General features: G+C 42.9%; 2 protein-coding genes across 5 annotated transcripts in view; both read left to right on the top strand.

The window, feature by feature from the left end:
• The window catches only part of CENPJ (centromere protein J), a 209,777-nt gene that overhangs the window by 40,847 nt on the left and 149,605 nt on the right, over positions 1-19,325 (top strand). The gene's annotated exons all lie outside the window — the stretch shown is intronic.
• Positions 13,589-19,325, top strand: part of PSPC1 (paraspeckle component 1) — a 60,005-nt gene continuing 54,268 nt past the window's right edge. For 2 of the 4 annotated variants that reach the window (XR_008330129.1, XR_008330128.1), the window contains exons 1-2: positions 13,590-14,173; positions 17,142-17,443. Coding sequence is in view for 2 of the 4 variants with exons in the window: in XM_053385834.1 (XP_053241809.1) it covers positions 13,799-14,173; positions 17,142-17,443 (677 nt within the window). In the remaining 2 variants the exon portion in view is untranslated. Of the gene's footprint in view, positions 14,174-17,141; positions 17,444-19,325 lie in introns of all 4 variants that reach the window. The other 2 variants (XM_053385834.1, XM_053385833.1) reach the window with 2 other exon arrangements.

The following is a 19,325-nucleotide window of genomic DNA, read 5'->3' as shown; positions in this document are numbered from 1 at the left end:
TGCTTTTCACTGCACAGCGATCCCTCTTGCTGTTCTGGTGTCTGAGATTCAGAATATTTTTTTTCTTGTATTCCTCCTCCAAAAACTAGGTGCGTCTTGTGGTCTGGTGCGTCTTATAGGAGCGAAAAATACGGTAATTTGTATTTACTTATGCAGGTAACAAGAAATCTGGACACTTAAGGGCAAGGGATTATCTGGATGGTAGTGTGTATCAGTTTAATTCTTGTTTATTTATATTCATTGTTCTCTTGGAAATGAACTAATAAACAAATACATTTTAGAAAGGTTGTGAGCCTATGGACACTCCATAGGACATAAACCCATTGAACACAGTGTAAGCATGCTTAAATGCCTGCAAATCCTAAAGGTATTAAATCAATCTTCTAGCTAAAAGTGTATTTGACAAATACAGACATTTCTTAAAGTATTTCTGCTCACTTCTGACATAGACTGGCCAGATACATCTCCAAAAAAGAGGAAATGTATCACCAGAAAAGCAGATAAAGTGGTACCTCGGGTTAAGTACTTAATTCATTCCGGAGGTCCGTTCTTAACCTGAAACTGTTCTTAACCTTAAGCACCACTTTATCTAATGGGGCTTCCTGCTGCCGCCACGCCGCTGGAGCCCGATTTCTGTTCTTATCCTGAAGCAAAGTTCTTAACCTGAAGCACTATTTCTGGGTTAGTGGAGTGTGTAACCTGAAGCGTATGTAACCTGAAGCGCATGTAACCTGAGGTACCACTGTACACGTTTGCATAAAATTTAGAAAACAATAATAATTTAAATAAGAGATACAATACACCTCAACATAGTGGGGAAGACTGCTCTAGCTGACCTGTGTACCTGCTCATTATGTTATCTAGGTGCTGAATGTTGATGGGCAACTTCAAGTTCCCTACACTTAGCTATTATATGTGAATTCAAATCTCCAGGGCCTGATGTATCCAAGGATACTAAAGGAACATGTGGATGTAATCTCAGCCTCTGTCTATAATCTTTCAGAATTCTTGGAGAACAGGGGAGGTCCCTCCAGACTGGAGGTGGGCAAATGTTATCCCCATCTTCAAAAAGGGGGAAAAAGAAGACCCAGGTAATTACCTACCTGTGAACTTGACATCGATTCAAAGAAAGGCCCTAGAACAAATAATTCAACTGTCGGTCTGTGAGCACTTAGAAAAGGATTCTGTGATTAGTAAAATCCAGCATGGTTTCCTCAAAAACAAGTCATGCAAAATAAAACTCTTTTTTTTATGGAGTCACAAGCTTGGTGGATCAGGGGGATGCTGTGGACATAGTGTATATTGACTTTAGTAAGACTTTTGACAAAGTCTCTCATGACATTGTGAGAAGCTGATAAAATGTGGGTTGAACAACGGTAATTGTTAGGTGGATTTGTAGCTGGTTGACTGACCGAACCCAAAGACTACTCATTAATGGTTCCTCATCATCCAGGAAAAAAGGACAAGTGTGGTGCTGCAGGGTTCTGTCCTGGGCCCATTGTTGTTCAACATCTTTATAAATGACTTGGATGAAATAATTGTGGGTATGCTAGTCAAATTTGCAGATGACACCTAATGCTACAGATGACACCTAATGCCACAGAAGACAGAATCAGAATTTTAAATGACCTTAACAGATTGGAGAACTGTGAATAACAGATAACAAACTGAATTTCAATAGGGACAAATGTAAGGTTATGCATTTAGGCAGGAAGAACCAGATGCACAAATGTAAGATGAGGGACACCTGGCTTATTAGTAGTACATGTGAAAAAGATCTAGGGGTTATAGTGGACCACAAGCTTAACATGAGTCAACAGTGTGATGCAGCAGCAAAAAAAAAAAAGCTAATGCTATTCTAGGCTGCTTCAACAGAACTATAGTGTCCAGATTAAGGAAAGTAATAGTACCAGTCTTTTTGCTTTGGTCAGACCACACCTGGAATACTGTGTCCAGTTCTGGGCTCCACAATTTAAGAAGGATGTTGACAAGCTGGAACATGTGCAGAGGAGGGCAAACAAGATGATCAAGGGTCTGGAAACAGCCTTTTGAGGAGCGCTTGAAGGACCTGGGTATGTTTAGCCTAGAAAAGAGGAGACTGAGAGGAGATATGATAACCATCTTCAAATATCTAAAGGGCTGTCACCAGAAGGATAGAGAGATACAGTGGTACCTCGGGTTATAGATGCTTCAGGTTACAGACGCTTCAGGCTACAGACTCTGCTAACCCAGAAATAGTACCTCGGGTTAAGAACTTAGCTTCAGGATGAGAACAGAAATCGTGCGGTGGTGGCAGCGGGAGGCCCCCTTTAGCTAAAGTGGTACCTCAGGTTAAGAACGGACCTCCAGAACGAATTAAGTTCTTAACCCAAGGTACCACTGTAGAAATTGAAACCCAGGCTCCTTCTGGCCTTATTGCTATAGTCAGGATGACCTTGACAGAAAGAGATAACGGAACCAGTTTAAGCCAGCTGTAATCAATTTCTTTGAAGGAAAAACTCAAACATTGTGAACCTTCTGCTTGTTTCTAAGCAGAATAGAAACTTACTTGTCAGCTAGAAACATCCAGCTTGCACTAGTTTCTTTCATACAGACGCTTCCAGAACCCTCTTGAATTAACTAGAACAGGAAAGATCTCTACACATCAGATCAATACTTTCTGTACCAAGAAATGCAAACTGACAAGGATATGAACCAATGACTTCCAAGTTACAAGAAAGGAGATTCCGACAAAACATCAGGAAGAACTTTCTAATAGTAAGAGCAGTGGTTGTGGACTTGCGAGGTTGTGGCATCTCCTTCCTTTGAGGGTTTTGTTTGTTTTGTTTTTTATATTGCTTAAACATACATACATCCAATATACAGTAGTACCTCGGGTTACAGATGCTTCAGGTTTCATACACTTAAGGTTACAGACTCCGCTAACCCAGAAATAGTTCCCCTTGGTTAAGAACTTTGCTTCAGGATGAGAGCAGAAATCATGCTTCGGTGGCGCGGCGGCAGCAGGAAGCCCCATTAGCTAAAGTGGTGCTGCAGGTTAAGAACAGTTTCAGGTTAAGAATGGACCTCCAGAATGAATTAAGTACTTAACCCGAGGTACCACTGTACAAAGAACTGAAAAAAAATACGAAGAAAAAAGCCTCAAAAACAAACATTTTCAAATACACTTCTATGTTTGATTGTTTGATTGTTGTTAGCCGCCCTCAGCCTGGCTTCGGCTGGGGAGGGCGGGATATAAATAAAATTATTATTATTATTATTATTATTATTATTATTATTATTATTATTATCATCATTACTATTATTATCATGTAGGGAGTGCAAATCATCTCTTCCTTGGAGGTTTTTAAGCAGAGCAAACATCTGTCATGGATGTTTTAGCTGAGATTCTTGTATTGCAGGGGGTTGGACGGGATGACCCTTTGGGTCCCTTCCAACTCCATGATTCTATTATTTCTTTATCATAGAATCATAGAGTTGGAAGAGACCACAAGGGCCATCAAGTCCAACCCCCTGCCAAGCAGGAAACACCATCAGAGCACTCCTGACATATAGTTGTCAAGCCTCTGCTTAAAGACCTCCAAAGAAGGAGACTCCACCACACTCCTTGGCAGCAAATTCCACTGTCGAACAGCTCTTACTGTCAGGAAGTTCTTCCTAATGTTTAGGTGGAATCTTCTTTCTTGTAGTTTGGAACCATTGCTCCTTGTCCGCTTCTCTGGAGCAGCAGAAAACAACCTTTCTCCCTCCTCTATGTGACATCCTTTTATATATTTGAACATGGCTATCATATCACCCCTTAACCTCCTCTTCTCCAGGCTAAACATGCCCAGCTCCCTTAGCCGTTCCTCATAAGGCATCGTTTCCAGGCCTTTGACCATTTTGGTTGCCCTCCTCTGGACACGTTCCAGTTTGTCAGTGTCCTTCTTGAACTGTGGTGCCCAGAACTGTTTATCTTCAAACAAAACTTGGACTGGGTGGCCTTTGAATACAGGATACTGTAATAAACGGAAATCTGCCCTTATTCCCTTGTGGGGTACACAAGATCCCTTGTAGAGTCCTTTTCACATTCTCCATCGGTTGGAGAAAAATAAGAGAAGCCAACCAGAGAATATTGAGAAGCAAAGCAGCTAGTAAGCCTGATCTTTATTGATCTGTTGCAACAGGGTGCTCCCCTCACACGCAGGAAAGGAGGAGGACCCAGAACCCAGGTGTGTCTGCCCTTATATAGACATTTTAAATTGCCCACCCTGAAGTTCAAGACCACCCCCAGAAACATCATACATACATCACAGAAGGGGTGTAGCTCAAGACCACCCCAAAGACACATCAAACCTACATCACAGAAAGGGCGGTCTACAGCAGAACTCTGAGTGCGTTGTTTATCTCCTGTTGTTGTTTATCTCCTGTCTGGCAGGTTACCTGTTAATGCTTACTTGATTGGATACCCTGGGGAGCCTGGCCAGTCTTTTGTAATGATAAATACTTAGTTCCTGAGCCAGGTCACAGGCTCACACCCTATTCATATCTTAAATGTGCCCTTAAGACAGGATTTGTGAAGGAAAAGACAATGGGGAGCTTTTCCATTTTCCTTTGACCTTGCAGAGAAAACATTTGCTCAGTTTGGGAATAAAAATGGTTTCAGGTCGGTCTTCCTGTGCTGATCTATGTACGTGCTTGGTTGGTACATTTATGAACATTTATTATACATCTAAGACTTTAAAATTCTTGTCACAATACCTACAAACCGAGGTCTGCCTTCTTTAACGCAGAACACATAGCCACCCAAGACATTTTTGTTGTTGTTTAGTCGTGTCAAACTCTTGTGACCCCATGGACCAGAGCATGCCAGGCACTCCTGTCTTCCACTACCTCCCGCAGTTTGGTCAAACTCATGCTGGTAGCTTCGAGAACACTGTTCAACCATCTCGTCCTTTGTCATCCCCTTCTCCTTGTGCCCTCCATCTTTCCCAACATCAGGGTCTTTTCCAGGGTGTCTTTTCTTCTCATGAGGTGGCCAAAGTATTGGATCCATTTCTAAAATGGATCTACATTACGTATGGATGTACAAATAAATTGACTTTAATAAATTTTATCAGCTAATTATAAGTGAAATAACTGCTACATAATCCACACAAGGCAGAGGTGCTTTTTGGTCTGTCAGCAGGCAGAACAGGGAATAGTCATTCAGCCTGTGTTGAATAGGGTAACACTCCCCTTGAATACAGAGGCTCAGAGTTTGGGCATGCTCCTGGACTCAGCCCTGAGCATGGATGTTCTGGTCTCTGCAGTGGCCAGGAGTGTATTTGCACAGTTAAAGCTAGTGGACCAGCTTCACCCGTTCCTTGACATGTCTGATTTGGCCACTGTGGCACATGCCTTAGTTACATCCCATCTGGATTACTGCAATGCTCTCTACGTGGGGCTGCCTTTGAAAAGGGCTCAGAAGCTTCAACCGGCTCAAAGAGTTGCAGCCAAATTGTTGACTGGGGCTGGTTTTAGGGAGCAGACAAGTCCCCTGCTAGAACGACTCTACTGGCTATTGGCTTATTTCTGAGCACAATTCAATGTGCTGACCCTTTTTTCAGGGTCAGCCCTGATGTTAGGAAGTGTAGTATAGTATGATGTCCAAATTTATTGACTCGAAATAAATTAATTAATCAAACCTTAACTGATGGTATTAAGATTAAAATATTTCTCATGAAAAGTACAACTAGCAATCTATTGTGTTTGTTGCAAGAAAGACTTAACACTGAAACCTATTTTGAAGAATTTCAGCAAACTTACGTAACAAGTTTGCTAAGATTTCCTTAAACTAAAATCCATTGTGGGATATATAGGATGACAGCATTTAGAGTTTATTCATTATCTCAGGTTTCTAGCATATATATGAAATCAGCTTTTACTTTTTTAAAAAATAAAGAGATTAGTGTCTTAATTCTTTATTCCCAGTACTATGAATCGGAAGTTATAACAGTAATTATAGTTATAACGTTTGCAACTATTATACTTATCAAAGGACATGGATAATAAGTGAAGAAAGCAGGTGTCTTAACTACAACAGTTTTAAAGCTGCAGAAAGAAAACTTTACATTTATGCAGATGTAATTCATAGCCATTATGATTTTGCAGCCAAAACTCCTATCTATAAAATAATAATAATATAACAATAATAACTATTATTATTATTATTATTATTATTATTATTATTATTATTTATACCCCGCCCATCTGGCTAAACAAATTGGCATTGACTTTAAAGTGGAGGGTTATTCAAAAGGAGCATGTATACAACTGACTGTTTAAGAGCTTCTTTACTCTCTCCAACATATCTTGGGAACTCCAGTTCTGGGAGCTATGGAATGTCTTAAGAGAATTAGAAGCATCCTCACTAAACTATAATTTTCAGGACTATTTGCAGAAGCCATAACTGGTAAACTGGTATAAAATAGAACTAAGTTTGGGTCTGCCCAGTAACGACAACCGGAACTCCAGATTCCCTCTAATATCATGGTTTGCAAAAAATTGTGTACATGTTAGTGAGTGGCTTACAAAGCATAATAATCTTTATGGACAATATTCCATAGGAAGCTACATCACTGAAGCGTCTGCTTACATGGTTGTATTTTCATATCCCATGTATATGATTAGGGATTACAGTGGTATCTCAGGTTAAGTACTTAATTTGTTCCGGAGGTCCGTACTTAACCTGAAACTGTTCTTAACCTGAAGCACCACTTTAGCTAATGGGGCCTCCTGCTGCTGCCATGCTGCCGGAGCACAATTTCTGTTCTCATCCTGAAGCAAAGTTCTCAACCTGAAGCACTATTTCTGGGTTAGTGGAGTCTGTAACCTGAAGCGTATGTAACCTGAGGTACCACTGTACTTTGTCTTTAGGAAGTATTTTGACATCTTATGGGTGCTTAGATGTCCTTAGTGGTTGTCACATTGGTACATCTTTGAATGGATAGATGCTTTCTAACGTGTCACTGTTTTTCTTACTTTCTGGTTGGCTGTCTATCATTTTTTGTCCTTGAAAATAACTGTGAATGAACATTCAGACAATATTATCCACAGAAGAAATAGGCATGCTGGCAATCAAAGTAACAAAAGTAGCACTTTTCATCCCCTGCGTAGTCAATGAACACTGCAATTTCATCCCTCTTTCTTACTCCAAAATGTAAAAACAACAACAATTAGGATATAACACTTACAATTTTTCCAAGTCAAAGAGGACAGCACACTGCTGCTTATTGGTTGTGGGTAATTCCTTCAAATTGTATAGCACACTCAACACATTGTCAGCACCTCATAATATCATGCATAATCTCTTGATCCATATGACCACCATCTGAAATGTTGAGAGAGGAAGCATGCCATATTCACCATAGGTTCAGGAAGCATCTGTTTAGCAGACCTTGCATTCTGACATGTATCATTATGTTCTTTACACACTCAAGGGCTAAAGCTCACAAATACTATTTACCTCAAGTTATATTTTGCTGTTTTCCCTCATACAGCAGAGGAGGCGACCCGCTAAGCCTCCTGTTTTGCAGTGGTTCCAGTTCTATATGGAAAAAAACAAAACAAAATATATTCTATTTACCCAGGCATTTGGTGGTTAAGTTAGCTTCTACTGTGGTGCTCATCTTTTACTCAGGTGAGGTAGGACTTGTCTTTGTTACTGTATTGCTGAATGAGCATTTTAGGAATTTTGCATTGTATGCCATTTAAAAAATGGGCTTTTAATTGGTTGTGTCTGTTTGCATTTCCTTTCATTCTTAAGTTCCTTTGAGACATTTCTTTTTAGTGTATGAAGCAGCTAACACGGGCAATTAATTATTATGGTAACCAGGCCTGCTGACTTTTAGGATATGGCAGCTGCAACTAGAGAATTGGATTGCTTTGTCCGTGCAATAGACTACATAAAAAAAAATAAAAGCAGTCTTCATAACATCCACTCTAATTCAGGGGGAGAAGCAATGCCATAAAAAATCAATTAAGTGCCATTAAAAGCTTGTGGGAATAGGTCAGATTTCATCAGGTGACAAATGCATAGCAACGTGGGTGCCTCATGACTTGGGAGGGAGTTCCACACTTCGGCATAGGAGGACCACTTAACTGTCATGGATTGGCTGGATGCAGAGGAATTATGGGAGACTCCAGCTGGGGAACCCCCAAAGCAACCCCCAGGGGAAGATGGCGCAGAGCCAAGGGGTTGGTGGTGGGACAATATTGTGTGGTCAGAGGGAGAAGAGGGAGCAGACAGGGAGGAGGTGTCAAAAGCTGAAGAGGTAAGAGGATTAAGTGAGCAGGAAGAAGCTGTGGCAGAGAGCAGTCCAGAATTAGAGGCAGAAGCAGAGGCTGGAGAGGAGAGGGGCTAAGAGGCAGCACTGAGTTAGGCAGGTAAGGAAGCCAGGCTGTCTCCTCCTGCAGTGACCAGATCCCATGGAGATATGAAGATGGTGAAGCAGCGACAAGCAAGACAAAGGAGCCTCAGATTGCATGGGAAGGAACCAGGAGAGGCGGTGACTTAGAGAGCTATGGGAAGGTGGGGACCTTCAGTTCCTCGCAACTGCCTCATTGGGGCAAGATCTGCCGGGAAGAGTTGCTTTGCTCACTAGACCTGGGCTATTTTGTTTCTTTGAATAAAGAGTTAACTTCACTGATAAAAAGGTAAAGGTACCCCTGCCCGTATGGGCCAGTCTTGACAGACTCTAGGGTTGTGCGCTCATCTCACTCTATAGGCCGGGAGCCAGCGCTGTCCACAGACAATTCCGGGTCACATGGCCAGCGTGACAAGCTGCATCTGGCGAGCCAGCGCAGCACACGGAACGCCGTTTACCTTCCCGCTGGTAAGCGGTCCCTATTTATCTACTTGCACCCGGGGGTGCTTTCGAACTGCTAGGTTGGCAGGCGCTGGGACCGAACGACGGGAGCGCACCCCGCCACGGGGATTCGAACTGCCGACCTTTCGATCGGCAAGTCCTAGGCACTGAGGCTTTAACCCACAGCGCCACCCGCGTCCCAACTTCACTGATACCTTGCCAATTATTGCTGAATTGCTCCCTACACCCACCTTGACATTAACCCACAGCAAAAAAAAAAAAAGGAACTGCATCATCACAGATTTGCATATACAAATTTGTATGTATAGGTGTGAATTTAGAAATATTTGCTGTTATCTAAATAAAATACATCATACCATCATGACCACCAGGTGACCTATGTGCCTGCTTTCCTCTTTGAACTGTTTCTATTCCATGTAACCAATAAGAACTATTGCCTGAGTTTGCCTTTTTTCTTTTCCCTCCCAATCCAACATTCTTCTTGTGTCATGTATTTTAGTCTGTTTGTCTGAATGTTGGCCTACGACTTTCATCATGCCTAGCTAGCAGGACCAGTGGCCAGAGATTATGGGAATTGTAATCCCAAAATAGCTGGAGACCTGAATTTGGGAAACCCTGAACTATTATTATTATTTATCATTCTATGCCATTCTGGGAGCTTTTTTCAGATGAAGAGCAGGGTAAAATGCTTCAACCGTACAGTACAGTATCAGACTTTTAGAAGACATCTGAAGGCAGCCCTATTTAGGGAAGCTTTTAATGTTTGATGTATTAGAGGATTTTAATTTTTTTTGGAAGCCGCCCAGAGTGGCTGGGGAAGCCCAGCCAGATGGGTGGGGTACAAATAAATTATTATTATTATTATTATTATTATTATTATTATTATTATTATTATTATAGTATAAATAAATAAATGTTCGATAATGCATGCCCACTAGGAGGCAGTAATAGCTCTCAGTCCCTACCAAACATTGCAGCTCTCCATAAATCCTTCTGCTCTGAGGACACAATAAATCATTCCCCAACAAAAATATTATTGCTCTTTTCTGTTTTAAAATTTTTGGGGAAAACAACAGTCATGCATAAAAATGTCACATTGTGAAACAGTTTAATTGGGCCGATAAATATATAAAATGTTGGTACACAAACAATGTATTAATGAGCAAATAGCATGGGGAAAGAGAAATGTCATGGCAAGTTTTGGGGATTTTGCTGCTTTGAGGGGAAATGTTAGCACAATGCTTTTGTGAATGTGCTCAGAATAGATCATTTATCAATATAGTTCAGTTATTTATGACAGTTTATTTTACGCTTTCTCATTCCTGGAATGGAAGGGCTGTTCCAGTATGACTCTGATGTCAGTAAAATACTCCTTTTTTATTATTATTATTATCCAGAGCTTTAAAGGAGGTTAGAATTTTTACAGATGAGATATTGAGTAGCTCACCATGCTGCTTACTAGCTGTTTACAAATGTTATTAATTAATTTAATTTTTCAATAACATCATCAACACATTACCAGAGAGTACCAATATATCTACATGTCTTTATATCTGTCTTTCAGCAGTACAGAGAAAACATGTCTGTACACTCTGATTCCTTCCTGCAGAGAGAGAATAAACTCCACCCATGTACTTCCAGTACAGGGTCATGTGTCACTCTGAGCTAATATCCGGTGCTCAGTACACTGTCTCTTGTTCCCACGGTACAATCCAATAACATCCACATCCTGTTTACCATTCCAGCCACCTGGTGCTTGCTTCTGCATTGCTCCTTTTTCGTAACAGTATAGAATATTACATGAGTTCAAAACTGTCTTTCAAGCAAAGTCCATTTATGTCATCCTTCAAAATTAGTTATCCCAATGTGTCTTTCCACAATAAACCATAGGTGGTTGGGGATCACCAATCATGTTCCCTTTGTGCTATGTAGGCAATAAAACAGAACCATTTGTCCTTAATTGTTGTTATTGTTTTCTGTCTTTGATTTGTTAAGATAGTTTTCTTCCATTAAAACAACTGTCCATATTTATTGATACCATTCATTTTAACATTGTATATTTGCTGCTCTTATTAGTAATCTGATCTACAGGTTTGTTTATTTTTAAAATGTTTTTAGCTGATATAGGTCATTCGCCATTTGCATATTGTATTCCACCGCAGGATCCACTGTGATGAAAGGCACGCAGCAAATATGGCTAATGCATCAATAAACAATGAAATGAAAATAAAAGGCATCAAAGCAGATAAAAGCATCATAAATGACAGCCATAAAACTAATAAGATTGGGCAGCAGAGCTACCCCATAAACTAAGAGTTATAAAACACATTGAAATATATGGGGACAGAAGAATGAATTTGCTTGGCATGGAAATGAAACAGAGTTGGCACCAGGAAAGCTTTTCCACTGTCAAGAAGGCCATCTTTCTGCTCACTACAGTGGTACCTCGGGTTAAGAACTTAATTCGTTCTGCAGGTCCATTCTTAACCAAAAACAGTTCTTAACCTGAGGTACCACTTTAGCTAATGGGGCCTCCCTCCCGCTGCCGCCACATGATTTCTGTTCTCATCCTGAAGCAAAGTTCTTAACCCGAGGTACTATTTCTGGGTTAGCAGAGTCTGCAACCTGAAGCGTCTGTAACCCGAGGTACCACTGTACTGATCAATTCTGGGGGATAGGCAGGGCTGGCCCTACAATGAGGCAGCTGCCTCAGGAGGCAGATGCTGAAGGGCAGAGCTATTTTTCTGGAAAAAGAGGTGCCAAAACTCTCCATGAACACCTCCCTTGTTCTCTTAGAATGGCAATGGCGCCCACCTGAGAGGTGCTGGAACTGAGTTCCAGTGAATTCCAGGTGAAAAAACCCCAGGCATTCTGGGCAGCTTCCAACAAATTATAAAACCACAGTAAAACACTGAACATTAAAAACTTCCCAACACAGGGCTGCTTTCATATTGTATACCATACTATACAGGGTGTCCCAAAAGTAGGTATACTTTCTAAAAACAAACAAACAAACAAATTGTTATGTACTGAGTTGAATAGGATCCAAACTGCAGCAGTCTGATTGGTCTTAGAACAATAGGATCCAAAAGGCAACAGTCTGATTGGTCCTAGAACAATAGGATTCAGAATGCAGCAGTCTGATTGGTCCTAGAACAATGCAGCAGTATGATTGGTTGGCAGGAACTACCCAATCATGCTCCAGATAGAAGTGAATCCACAACCTGATTGGCTTACAGTAGAATTCCGGAATTAGCCAATCATGTGCAGCCCATTGTGTAAATAATGTATATAAAGCAGATACTTTGAGGGGACTTTCATTCCTCCTCACCACTATGAGCTGAATAAAGAGCATGAAATCACTTTGCGACTCTGAGTATATTTCACAAATAATAAAAGCTTTATTTTTCTTTACCGATATTGTGAATGATGAGAACTTGAGACAAGAACAAAGAAAGTGGTTTCTAAAGCTGTATCCCTACTTTTGGGTCACCTTGTAGTTAGTTGTATAGTAACTTATCTCCTTGACATCTGATGGGAGGGTGTTCCACAGGGTGAGCGCCACTACCGAGAAGGCCCTCTGCCTGGTTCAGCCTGGGGAGGAACGGAGCCCACCGCTCCTGCCCAGTCCCTGCCAAGACACCAGTCCTGAGCAGCATGGCTGTTGCACCCTTCTTGCACCACCCTCCTCAGACCCCAGCCTTGCAAGACTGCTGGGGGGCACACACGGTGGCATGGGGATGCAGCAGCTGTGCCCTCTTCAATCCCAGCCTCACTTTTGCTCATGAGTCTGGGATCGAGGGGCATGTGACTGTTGCACCCTTTTTGTGCCGCCCTCCCCAGATCCAAGCCTTGCAAGGCCTCTTGAGGAGGGCGGTGTGGGGATCGCATGAGGCTGGGGTCGAGGGGTGCATGGCTGCCACATCCCTTTCATGCCACCCTCCCCGAGTGGTCTCGCAAAGTGGTGTAGGGCTGGCTCAGGGAGGGCAGTGGGAGCAATGCAACCCCCTGAAAAATGGACCACGGCGATGTCCCTGGCAGGGCTCCCCCAACGCTAAGCCCCTGCTTAGAGTGGATCTGTGGAGAGACATTCCCTGCCCTCAGGCTCACACTCTAAAAGACATGGCACAAGAGGAAAAGCAAGTGCAGGCCTCAATTCTTAATCAGAATTAATTTGTTTTGTTTTTTTAAGTTTTTATTCCATTTTAATAAAAGTTTAACCAAGTAGGGCATTTATATATTATCAATTTGAAAAATACAAAAAAACAAGAGACATTTCTTCTCCAAGAGACACCATCTTTTAACTATTAAGAATCAAGTGCCCACAAAAAAACAAAAACGAAAAAGGAAGAAAAACGGGGAAATTATAAACAGAAAACAATACAGTATTTGTTGAGTACATTGGTCACCATTATTTGCGTGGCAGCCATCTAATGATAAATTTTGCGTTTCAAGTTAAGTAGGTTGGAGCAGGGATGATTATTAACGAAAGAAGTGCTTCCTTTAGGACGAAAGGTTTCCCCACGGTGACTGGTAACCCCCGCTATCCCTTTCCAGGACTGTGAGATTCAGCGAACGCGGGGGACGTTTTTGTCTCCGCGCACTGCCAATGGTCCAGGCGCGAGGATGACACGCAGGCGCACTGAGCTTCCAAGCCGAGCGCGCTGCCCAGCAGCAGTTCAAACCTCGCGCGCGTGCGCACTAACAAAGCGGGAGGCGAGTTGGAGGGGGCGGGGCGGCGTTACGAGTCGTCAGCGAGTTAGGGCTCCCGCCGCCATTTTGGGTTGGGTTTCTTTTTCCTTTTTTTGTGTGCGTGTGTTTGCGCGCGCGCGCGGCTCGTCCCTCCGTCGCCGGTGGCCGAAAGAAACGGCTTCGGCGCCCGAGAGCTGCTCTCCGTCGCCCGCCTCCTCTCGTCTCCTCTCCGCAGCAGCGTCGCCTCCCTCGGCGCGATGTCGGCGAACAGGAACCTGAAGCAAGTGAGGATTGAGAACAGCTCCCCGGCGGCCGCCCCGCCGATCAGCATGGTGGGCGGCGGCAGCATGAAAGGGCTGCGCGGTCTGGAGCCTCCGCCGGACAACGAAGCGGCGGCGGCCATGGTGATGGTGAAGGAGGAGGAGGAGCAGGGCGGCGGCGCCGGCTTCACCGTCGACATCAAGAGCTTCCTGAAGCCCGGCGAGAAGAGCTACACGCAGCGGTGCCGCCTCTTCGTGGGGAACCTGCCCACCGACATCACCGAGGAGGACTTCAAGCGCCTCTTCGAGCGCTACGGAGAGCCCAGCGAGGTCTTCATTAACCGGGACCGCGGCTTCGGCTTCATCCGGCTGGTGAGGAAGCGTGCTCGGGGTTTCCCTTGGAAATGGTGTGTGTGTGTGTGTGTGAGAGAGAGAGAGTGTGTCTGTGTGTGAGAGAGAGAAGAATGAGAGGGAAATGTTCCAGTGTCCGTCCTCGCTCTACTTCTCTCCCCCCACCCCGCTCACGTGTGAACGAGGCCGTAACGTGTCCATCCCTGCTCGCCCCCTCACTCGGGAACGGCTCTGCTGCAGAAACCGAGCGCGCGCGCACGAGCGAGCGACACTCCTCCCGATAGACGCGCGTACATTCACACAAGCCCCCACCCCGCGAAGCCGCTGTGCACGCGGGTGGCCTCCTCCCCTCCTTTCACGTGCCTGCTGTATGGCCCCTTTACGATTTTTCCTTCCGTTTGCCGTTGTCCTCCGTAACCCACGTTCACACCCAGTTTTGATGATGAATGAATGGCTTTTGTTCATTTGCAGCCATGGAGCCGATTTTCTGTCCTTCAAACACCCCAGGAGCAACTGATGTGGATCCTGTATGAAGCTGTTCAGAGGAAAGGCCCCCCAACAGAAATACCATTGACGATTCTTAGAATTGTAGAGTTGGAAAGGACCTCGAGGATCATCTAGTCCACCCCCCCCAATGCAGGAATACAGTGGAACCTCAGGTTGCGGACATAATCTGCAACGGATGCATGTCTGCAACCCGCAGCGTTCGCAAATAGAAGCGGCACGCCTGCGCAAGCATGTGACGCGATTTAGCGCTTCTGCACATGCGCGAGCGGCGAAACCCAAAGTAACCTGTTCTGGTACATCCGGGTTTGCCGCGGTGCGCCAACCCAAAAACACGTAACCAGAAGCAATCATATCATGAGGTATGACTGTATGCAGATGTCCCATACTGGGATCAAACTGGCTGCAATAAGAACACTATGCTGTAGCCAGCCTGAGCTATCCCATGGTCAAGAGTTAAAACGTCCGCACCAATCCTGAAAAAGAGATAAAGCTGTTCCATATTCCCAAGCTCCATGACTATTTTCCTCAAGTTTGTGTCAAAATGGTTACCCCATTCAAGTATTTAATGGGTGGTCTCACATGACTGTGAGCCGCCACCTACGTTTTCCCCATCCTCATATATCATCTGCCCATCTAATTGGTTCCACCATTCTTTATAACAGTTGCATGCCGCAATACAGTAGGTGGCTGAGGAGACACATTGTGTTTCAAATTATAAAATTTAAATTATACTGCTTGGTCTATATTCAGGCTGCTCCACAAATCTAACATCATGGGTTGATAGAAAGCAGGACTAACTTTTCTTTGTGCCCGAAATGCAGCAACATTGGTCAGGCATTCCTACTGAGCTCTTCAAACTTTGTTCTAATCATAATTAACATGTATTATCCCCACTTGCTCTGATAAGCAGACATTGACGGGATATTGGAACCAATTCACAACCTTTTTGAAAACTATTTAGGCTTCTCTTGCTGCCTCATGATAAAGGGCTATTTTTACACGTCCCCCTGTTTCTTGCACCAACAGAATTTCTGTGAGGGACACGGTGGCTTTTTAATGCTAAGTGGGACTGGGGACCTCAGCAAACACCTAGGGATGTTTGAGGATACTGTAGTGCCCCCAGGTGCCACATTGGTTCCCCCAGCTTTAAGATATTCCTCCTTCCCCAACACCAAACTGAGATTATTTTGGAATATTTATGGGACTTCTATGCTGCCCACTAATTGAGGTTCTTTGAGCAGCGTAAAAATTACATGGCATTCATAGATTAAAAAGGTGGGGGGTGCTCGTAAATAATAGTCAGGGGTTTCTATGGAGGAAGAAAAGCTGGCTCAGGTGTGGATGTGTGGATGGTTTGTCTTTGTGTTGCCTAGGCATTCAAGCTCCAAAACAACCCCCAACCTTCCTCCCATCTTCACATCAGGGGATGTTGCAGTGATCACAGTTCAGCTGCTAGGGGGATGATTGGTTTGTTTTTGTTCTTATTTTTATCATGCATTTTGTGTTGTTTATCATGTATTTTTATGTTGTGAACTACCCTACGAGTTACAGATGAAGAGTGGTATACAAATTAATAATAATAATAATTCCCAAACACCTCTGTAGATTCAAAGCAGGGTTTGAAATTAGCAGGGTGCCAGGCGCATTTTGCACCTAAAGATTCTCCATTTGTGAGCATCTCAAAAGGATTGGGTGCCATTTTTTTGTGCCTGGCTGACACTCAAGGATTACAGAAATGTATGTGCCTTGAAGCCTCAAAGTATATGTTACAGATAGGCAATATGTTAAGGAGTTTAACAATAAGGAGTAGGGTGTTTTGAAAACTGAAGTAGGGTGCCAATATTTTTATTAAACATTCATTAAGAATTTCTGCTAAAATGTGATATTAACAATGTGTCACTTATGTGAATTGCGTATTAATTCATGCTTATCAAAAAAATAAAGTGTTGCCGACACACACACCCCAGCGGCGACTAGACATTCTGTTTTGGCGCCCACAACCCAGGTCCTAGAAGCCATTTGACCCCTAACTTTTCTATCCCAGTTTCTAACACTGATTCAAAGTTATAAAGAAGACAGGTTGCTCACCATGTACGCTAGAGGGCAATGGAGAGTGGAATTGTTGAAGCCTGGTTATAGAAAATCAGAAACAGAATACAGAGTACTTGCAGATTTTAAGTACATATGGTGGGATTCACCTAACCAGCCCTGTCTATGGAAGCCCCGCACAAGGACTTCAGCTTGCATAATGTGGCTTCCCCTTTACATGCATTCTGAAATTGACTTGGGGTTGTGTGTTGGGAGAACCCCTAGAACAGCGCTGGGGGACGGGTATTGTTCCATCTGGCAAGCTGGAATGCTTGCATAGCTGGAAAAATTTGAAAAGCGCAAAGTTGAATTCCCCCCATAAAATGTTGAAATGAATTATTGGTGTGTTATATTCAACTGTGCATTATGTGTATATGTTTTTTTTCCTGAAAAGGAATCCAGGACACTAGCTGAAATTGCAAAGGCAGAACTCGATGGAACTATTTTGAAGAGCAGACCACTTCGAATTCGTTTTGCTACTCATGGAGCTGCTTTAACAGTAAAGAATCTTTCACCTGTTGTTTCCAATGAGCTCCTGGAACAAGCTTTCTCTCAATTTGGCCCTGTGGAAAGAGCTGTTGTTGTAGTAGATGATCGTGGTAGAGCAACTGGGAAAGGTTTCGTAGAGTTTGCTGCAAAACCCCCAGCACGTAAAGCTCTAGAAAGATGCAACGATGGAGCATTCCTGCTGACGACGTAAGTTCCTGATTGAATTTATTGTGGTATATGTATAAAGAAAACTATGTAATTGGACTATCTGATAAAGTAGCAAGAGAAGTTGCTCAAAACTCTTGGAAATTTGAACTGGTCTCAGAACCTAGTTTAGATTTCTTCTTTTTCAGCCTAAAAAAGCTGATAGTGACAGTGGCTTCTGTGAAAGATTATGACTCTACTTTATAGCAAGTATATATTACAGATTTCAGAGGAATCCAAGGCAGGGGGAAGTATAAGAGAATGATTTTAATCCTCACGATACTTTGCAGCCCTTAATTGAAGGGTCTTGCACCATAGCAGTCTAGTCTGAGAGGTGATGATGCGTCTAAATTCAGCTGTATCATGCTGGCTTTTCTACTTGTAGTCCTTAGTCTGCATATTTGAAAGATATTGTGTAAGATGTTGGTTTTTAATGTTTGATGTTTTATGTTTTCACATATGCCATAAACTGCCCAGAGTGGCTGGGGAAACACAGCCAGATGGGCAGGATATAAATAATAAAATTATTATTTATTATTATTAAATATGGTAGTTATCACTTGGATAAAATGTTACTATGCAGAGACATAGGAGAAAGCCCGCTCCTAATCTAAGACATTTAGTTATTACTCACATTTTAGCAAGATGGTATTAACCCTTCTAACTATTCTGCCCATTGCTCCTTGATAGTGATTCCGGCATACCTGAAACATAATGTAGATTCTAGACACAGTGCAGCTTAGCTAATGTTGTACCCAAAAATCCCATATTCATTGCTCTGGAATAAAATCTTAGTTTATGTGAGCATGAATTTGTTGGGTCAGTCCCAACTCTGTGAAATAAGTGATGCCCATCTGCTTAATATGCAGAAGGTCCAGGGTTAATTTCGATGAAATTGAGCAGCAAGCAAAACTTACTCTACCGATTGTAGAGTACAAAACTGTAAGAAGAAGGCAGAGAGTACAAAAAAAACCCCACAATACAATCATGAGGCAGCACCTGAAGCCTTAGATGAACTTTCTCCAAGAGGCAAGTTTAGGGTAAATTCATTTATCCTTGAAGCCAACCTAGACAGAAGACCAACATTATATAGGTGTCTAGCTGACAATGTTCCATTTTTGGTGAACCTGCAAGCAACCAAGGAATAGATTTAAGTGGCATTGATATGTTGATGCAAAAGCATCCAAAGGTATTGTCCTCAGCAGGAAGTGATCTGACCATAACAAGTGGCGGATGTCAATATTCACAACTTTCATGCAACCTCTCCATTTGAGAAAACAAGGTTCAGATTGTGGCCTGCCACATGTGTTTGGCTGATGACATGTTGGGATAGCCCCATTATCGTCATGGCAGCTATGAAGTCCTGAGCCACCCTAGAGTCTGTTGCCTCAGCATGGATGAGAAGTCCCCAAAACCATCAGTATTGGAGTCTACCTCAGACACCAGCTCTTGTCACCTCAGGCAAAGAGATTGCTGGACAGCAAGACTGGTAGTAAACCAGCAGAGTCCCTAACCTTTATCGATTCCCCAAACCCAGGAACACACATAATGGCTTGGGAAGGCATGTTCAGTTAAAATTCCCAAAGGTTGTTACTGTAATTTAAACTTTGTTTACGATGGCTGTCAAAATGTCGGTGGCGTGTCACTTAATATGATAATTTCCTCTTCTTTGTATGCTTTAGCCACAAACACAGGTGATCACTCTGTCTGTTTGTTGGGCTAAGAACTGGCCCTGAAATGATATGTTGTAAAATAATAATTGCTTTTATAATTCCATGCTTGGTACATATATAACCATGGCACTTTGACATGTTTCTTTGTATCCAGTTATGTAAGCCTCTCCCCCTGTAGTAAATCTTTCAGGAATTTTTGTTGCAAATGGGAT

Source organism: Podarcis raffonei, chromosome 4 (assembly GCF_027172205.1).
Source record: "Podarcis raffonei isolate rPodRaf1 chromosome 4, rPodRaf1.pri, whole genome shotgun sequence".
In the NCBI taxonomy this organism is placed as follows: domain Eukaryota; kingdom Metazoa; phylum Chordata; class Lepidosauria; order Squamata; family Lacertidae; genus Podarcis; species Podarcis raffonei.
The sequence above is the reverse complement of the archived record's forward strand: the minus strand, read 5'-3'. Positions and strand labels throughout refer to the sequence as shown.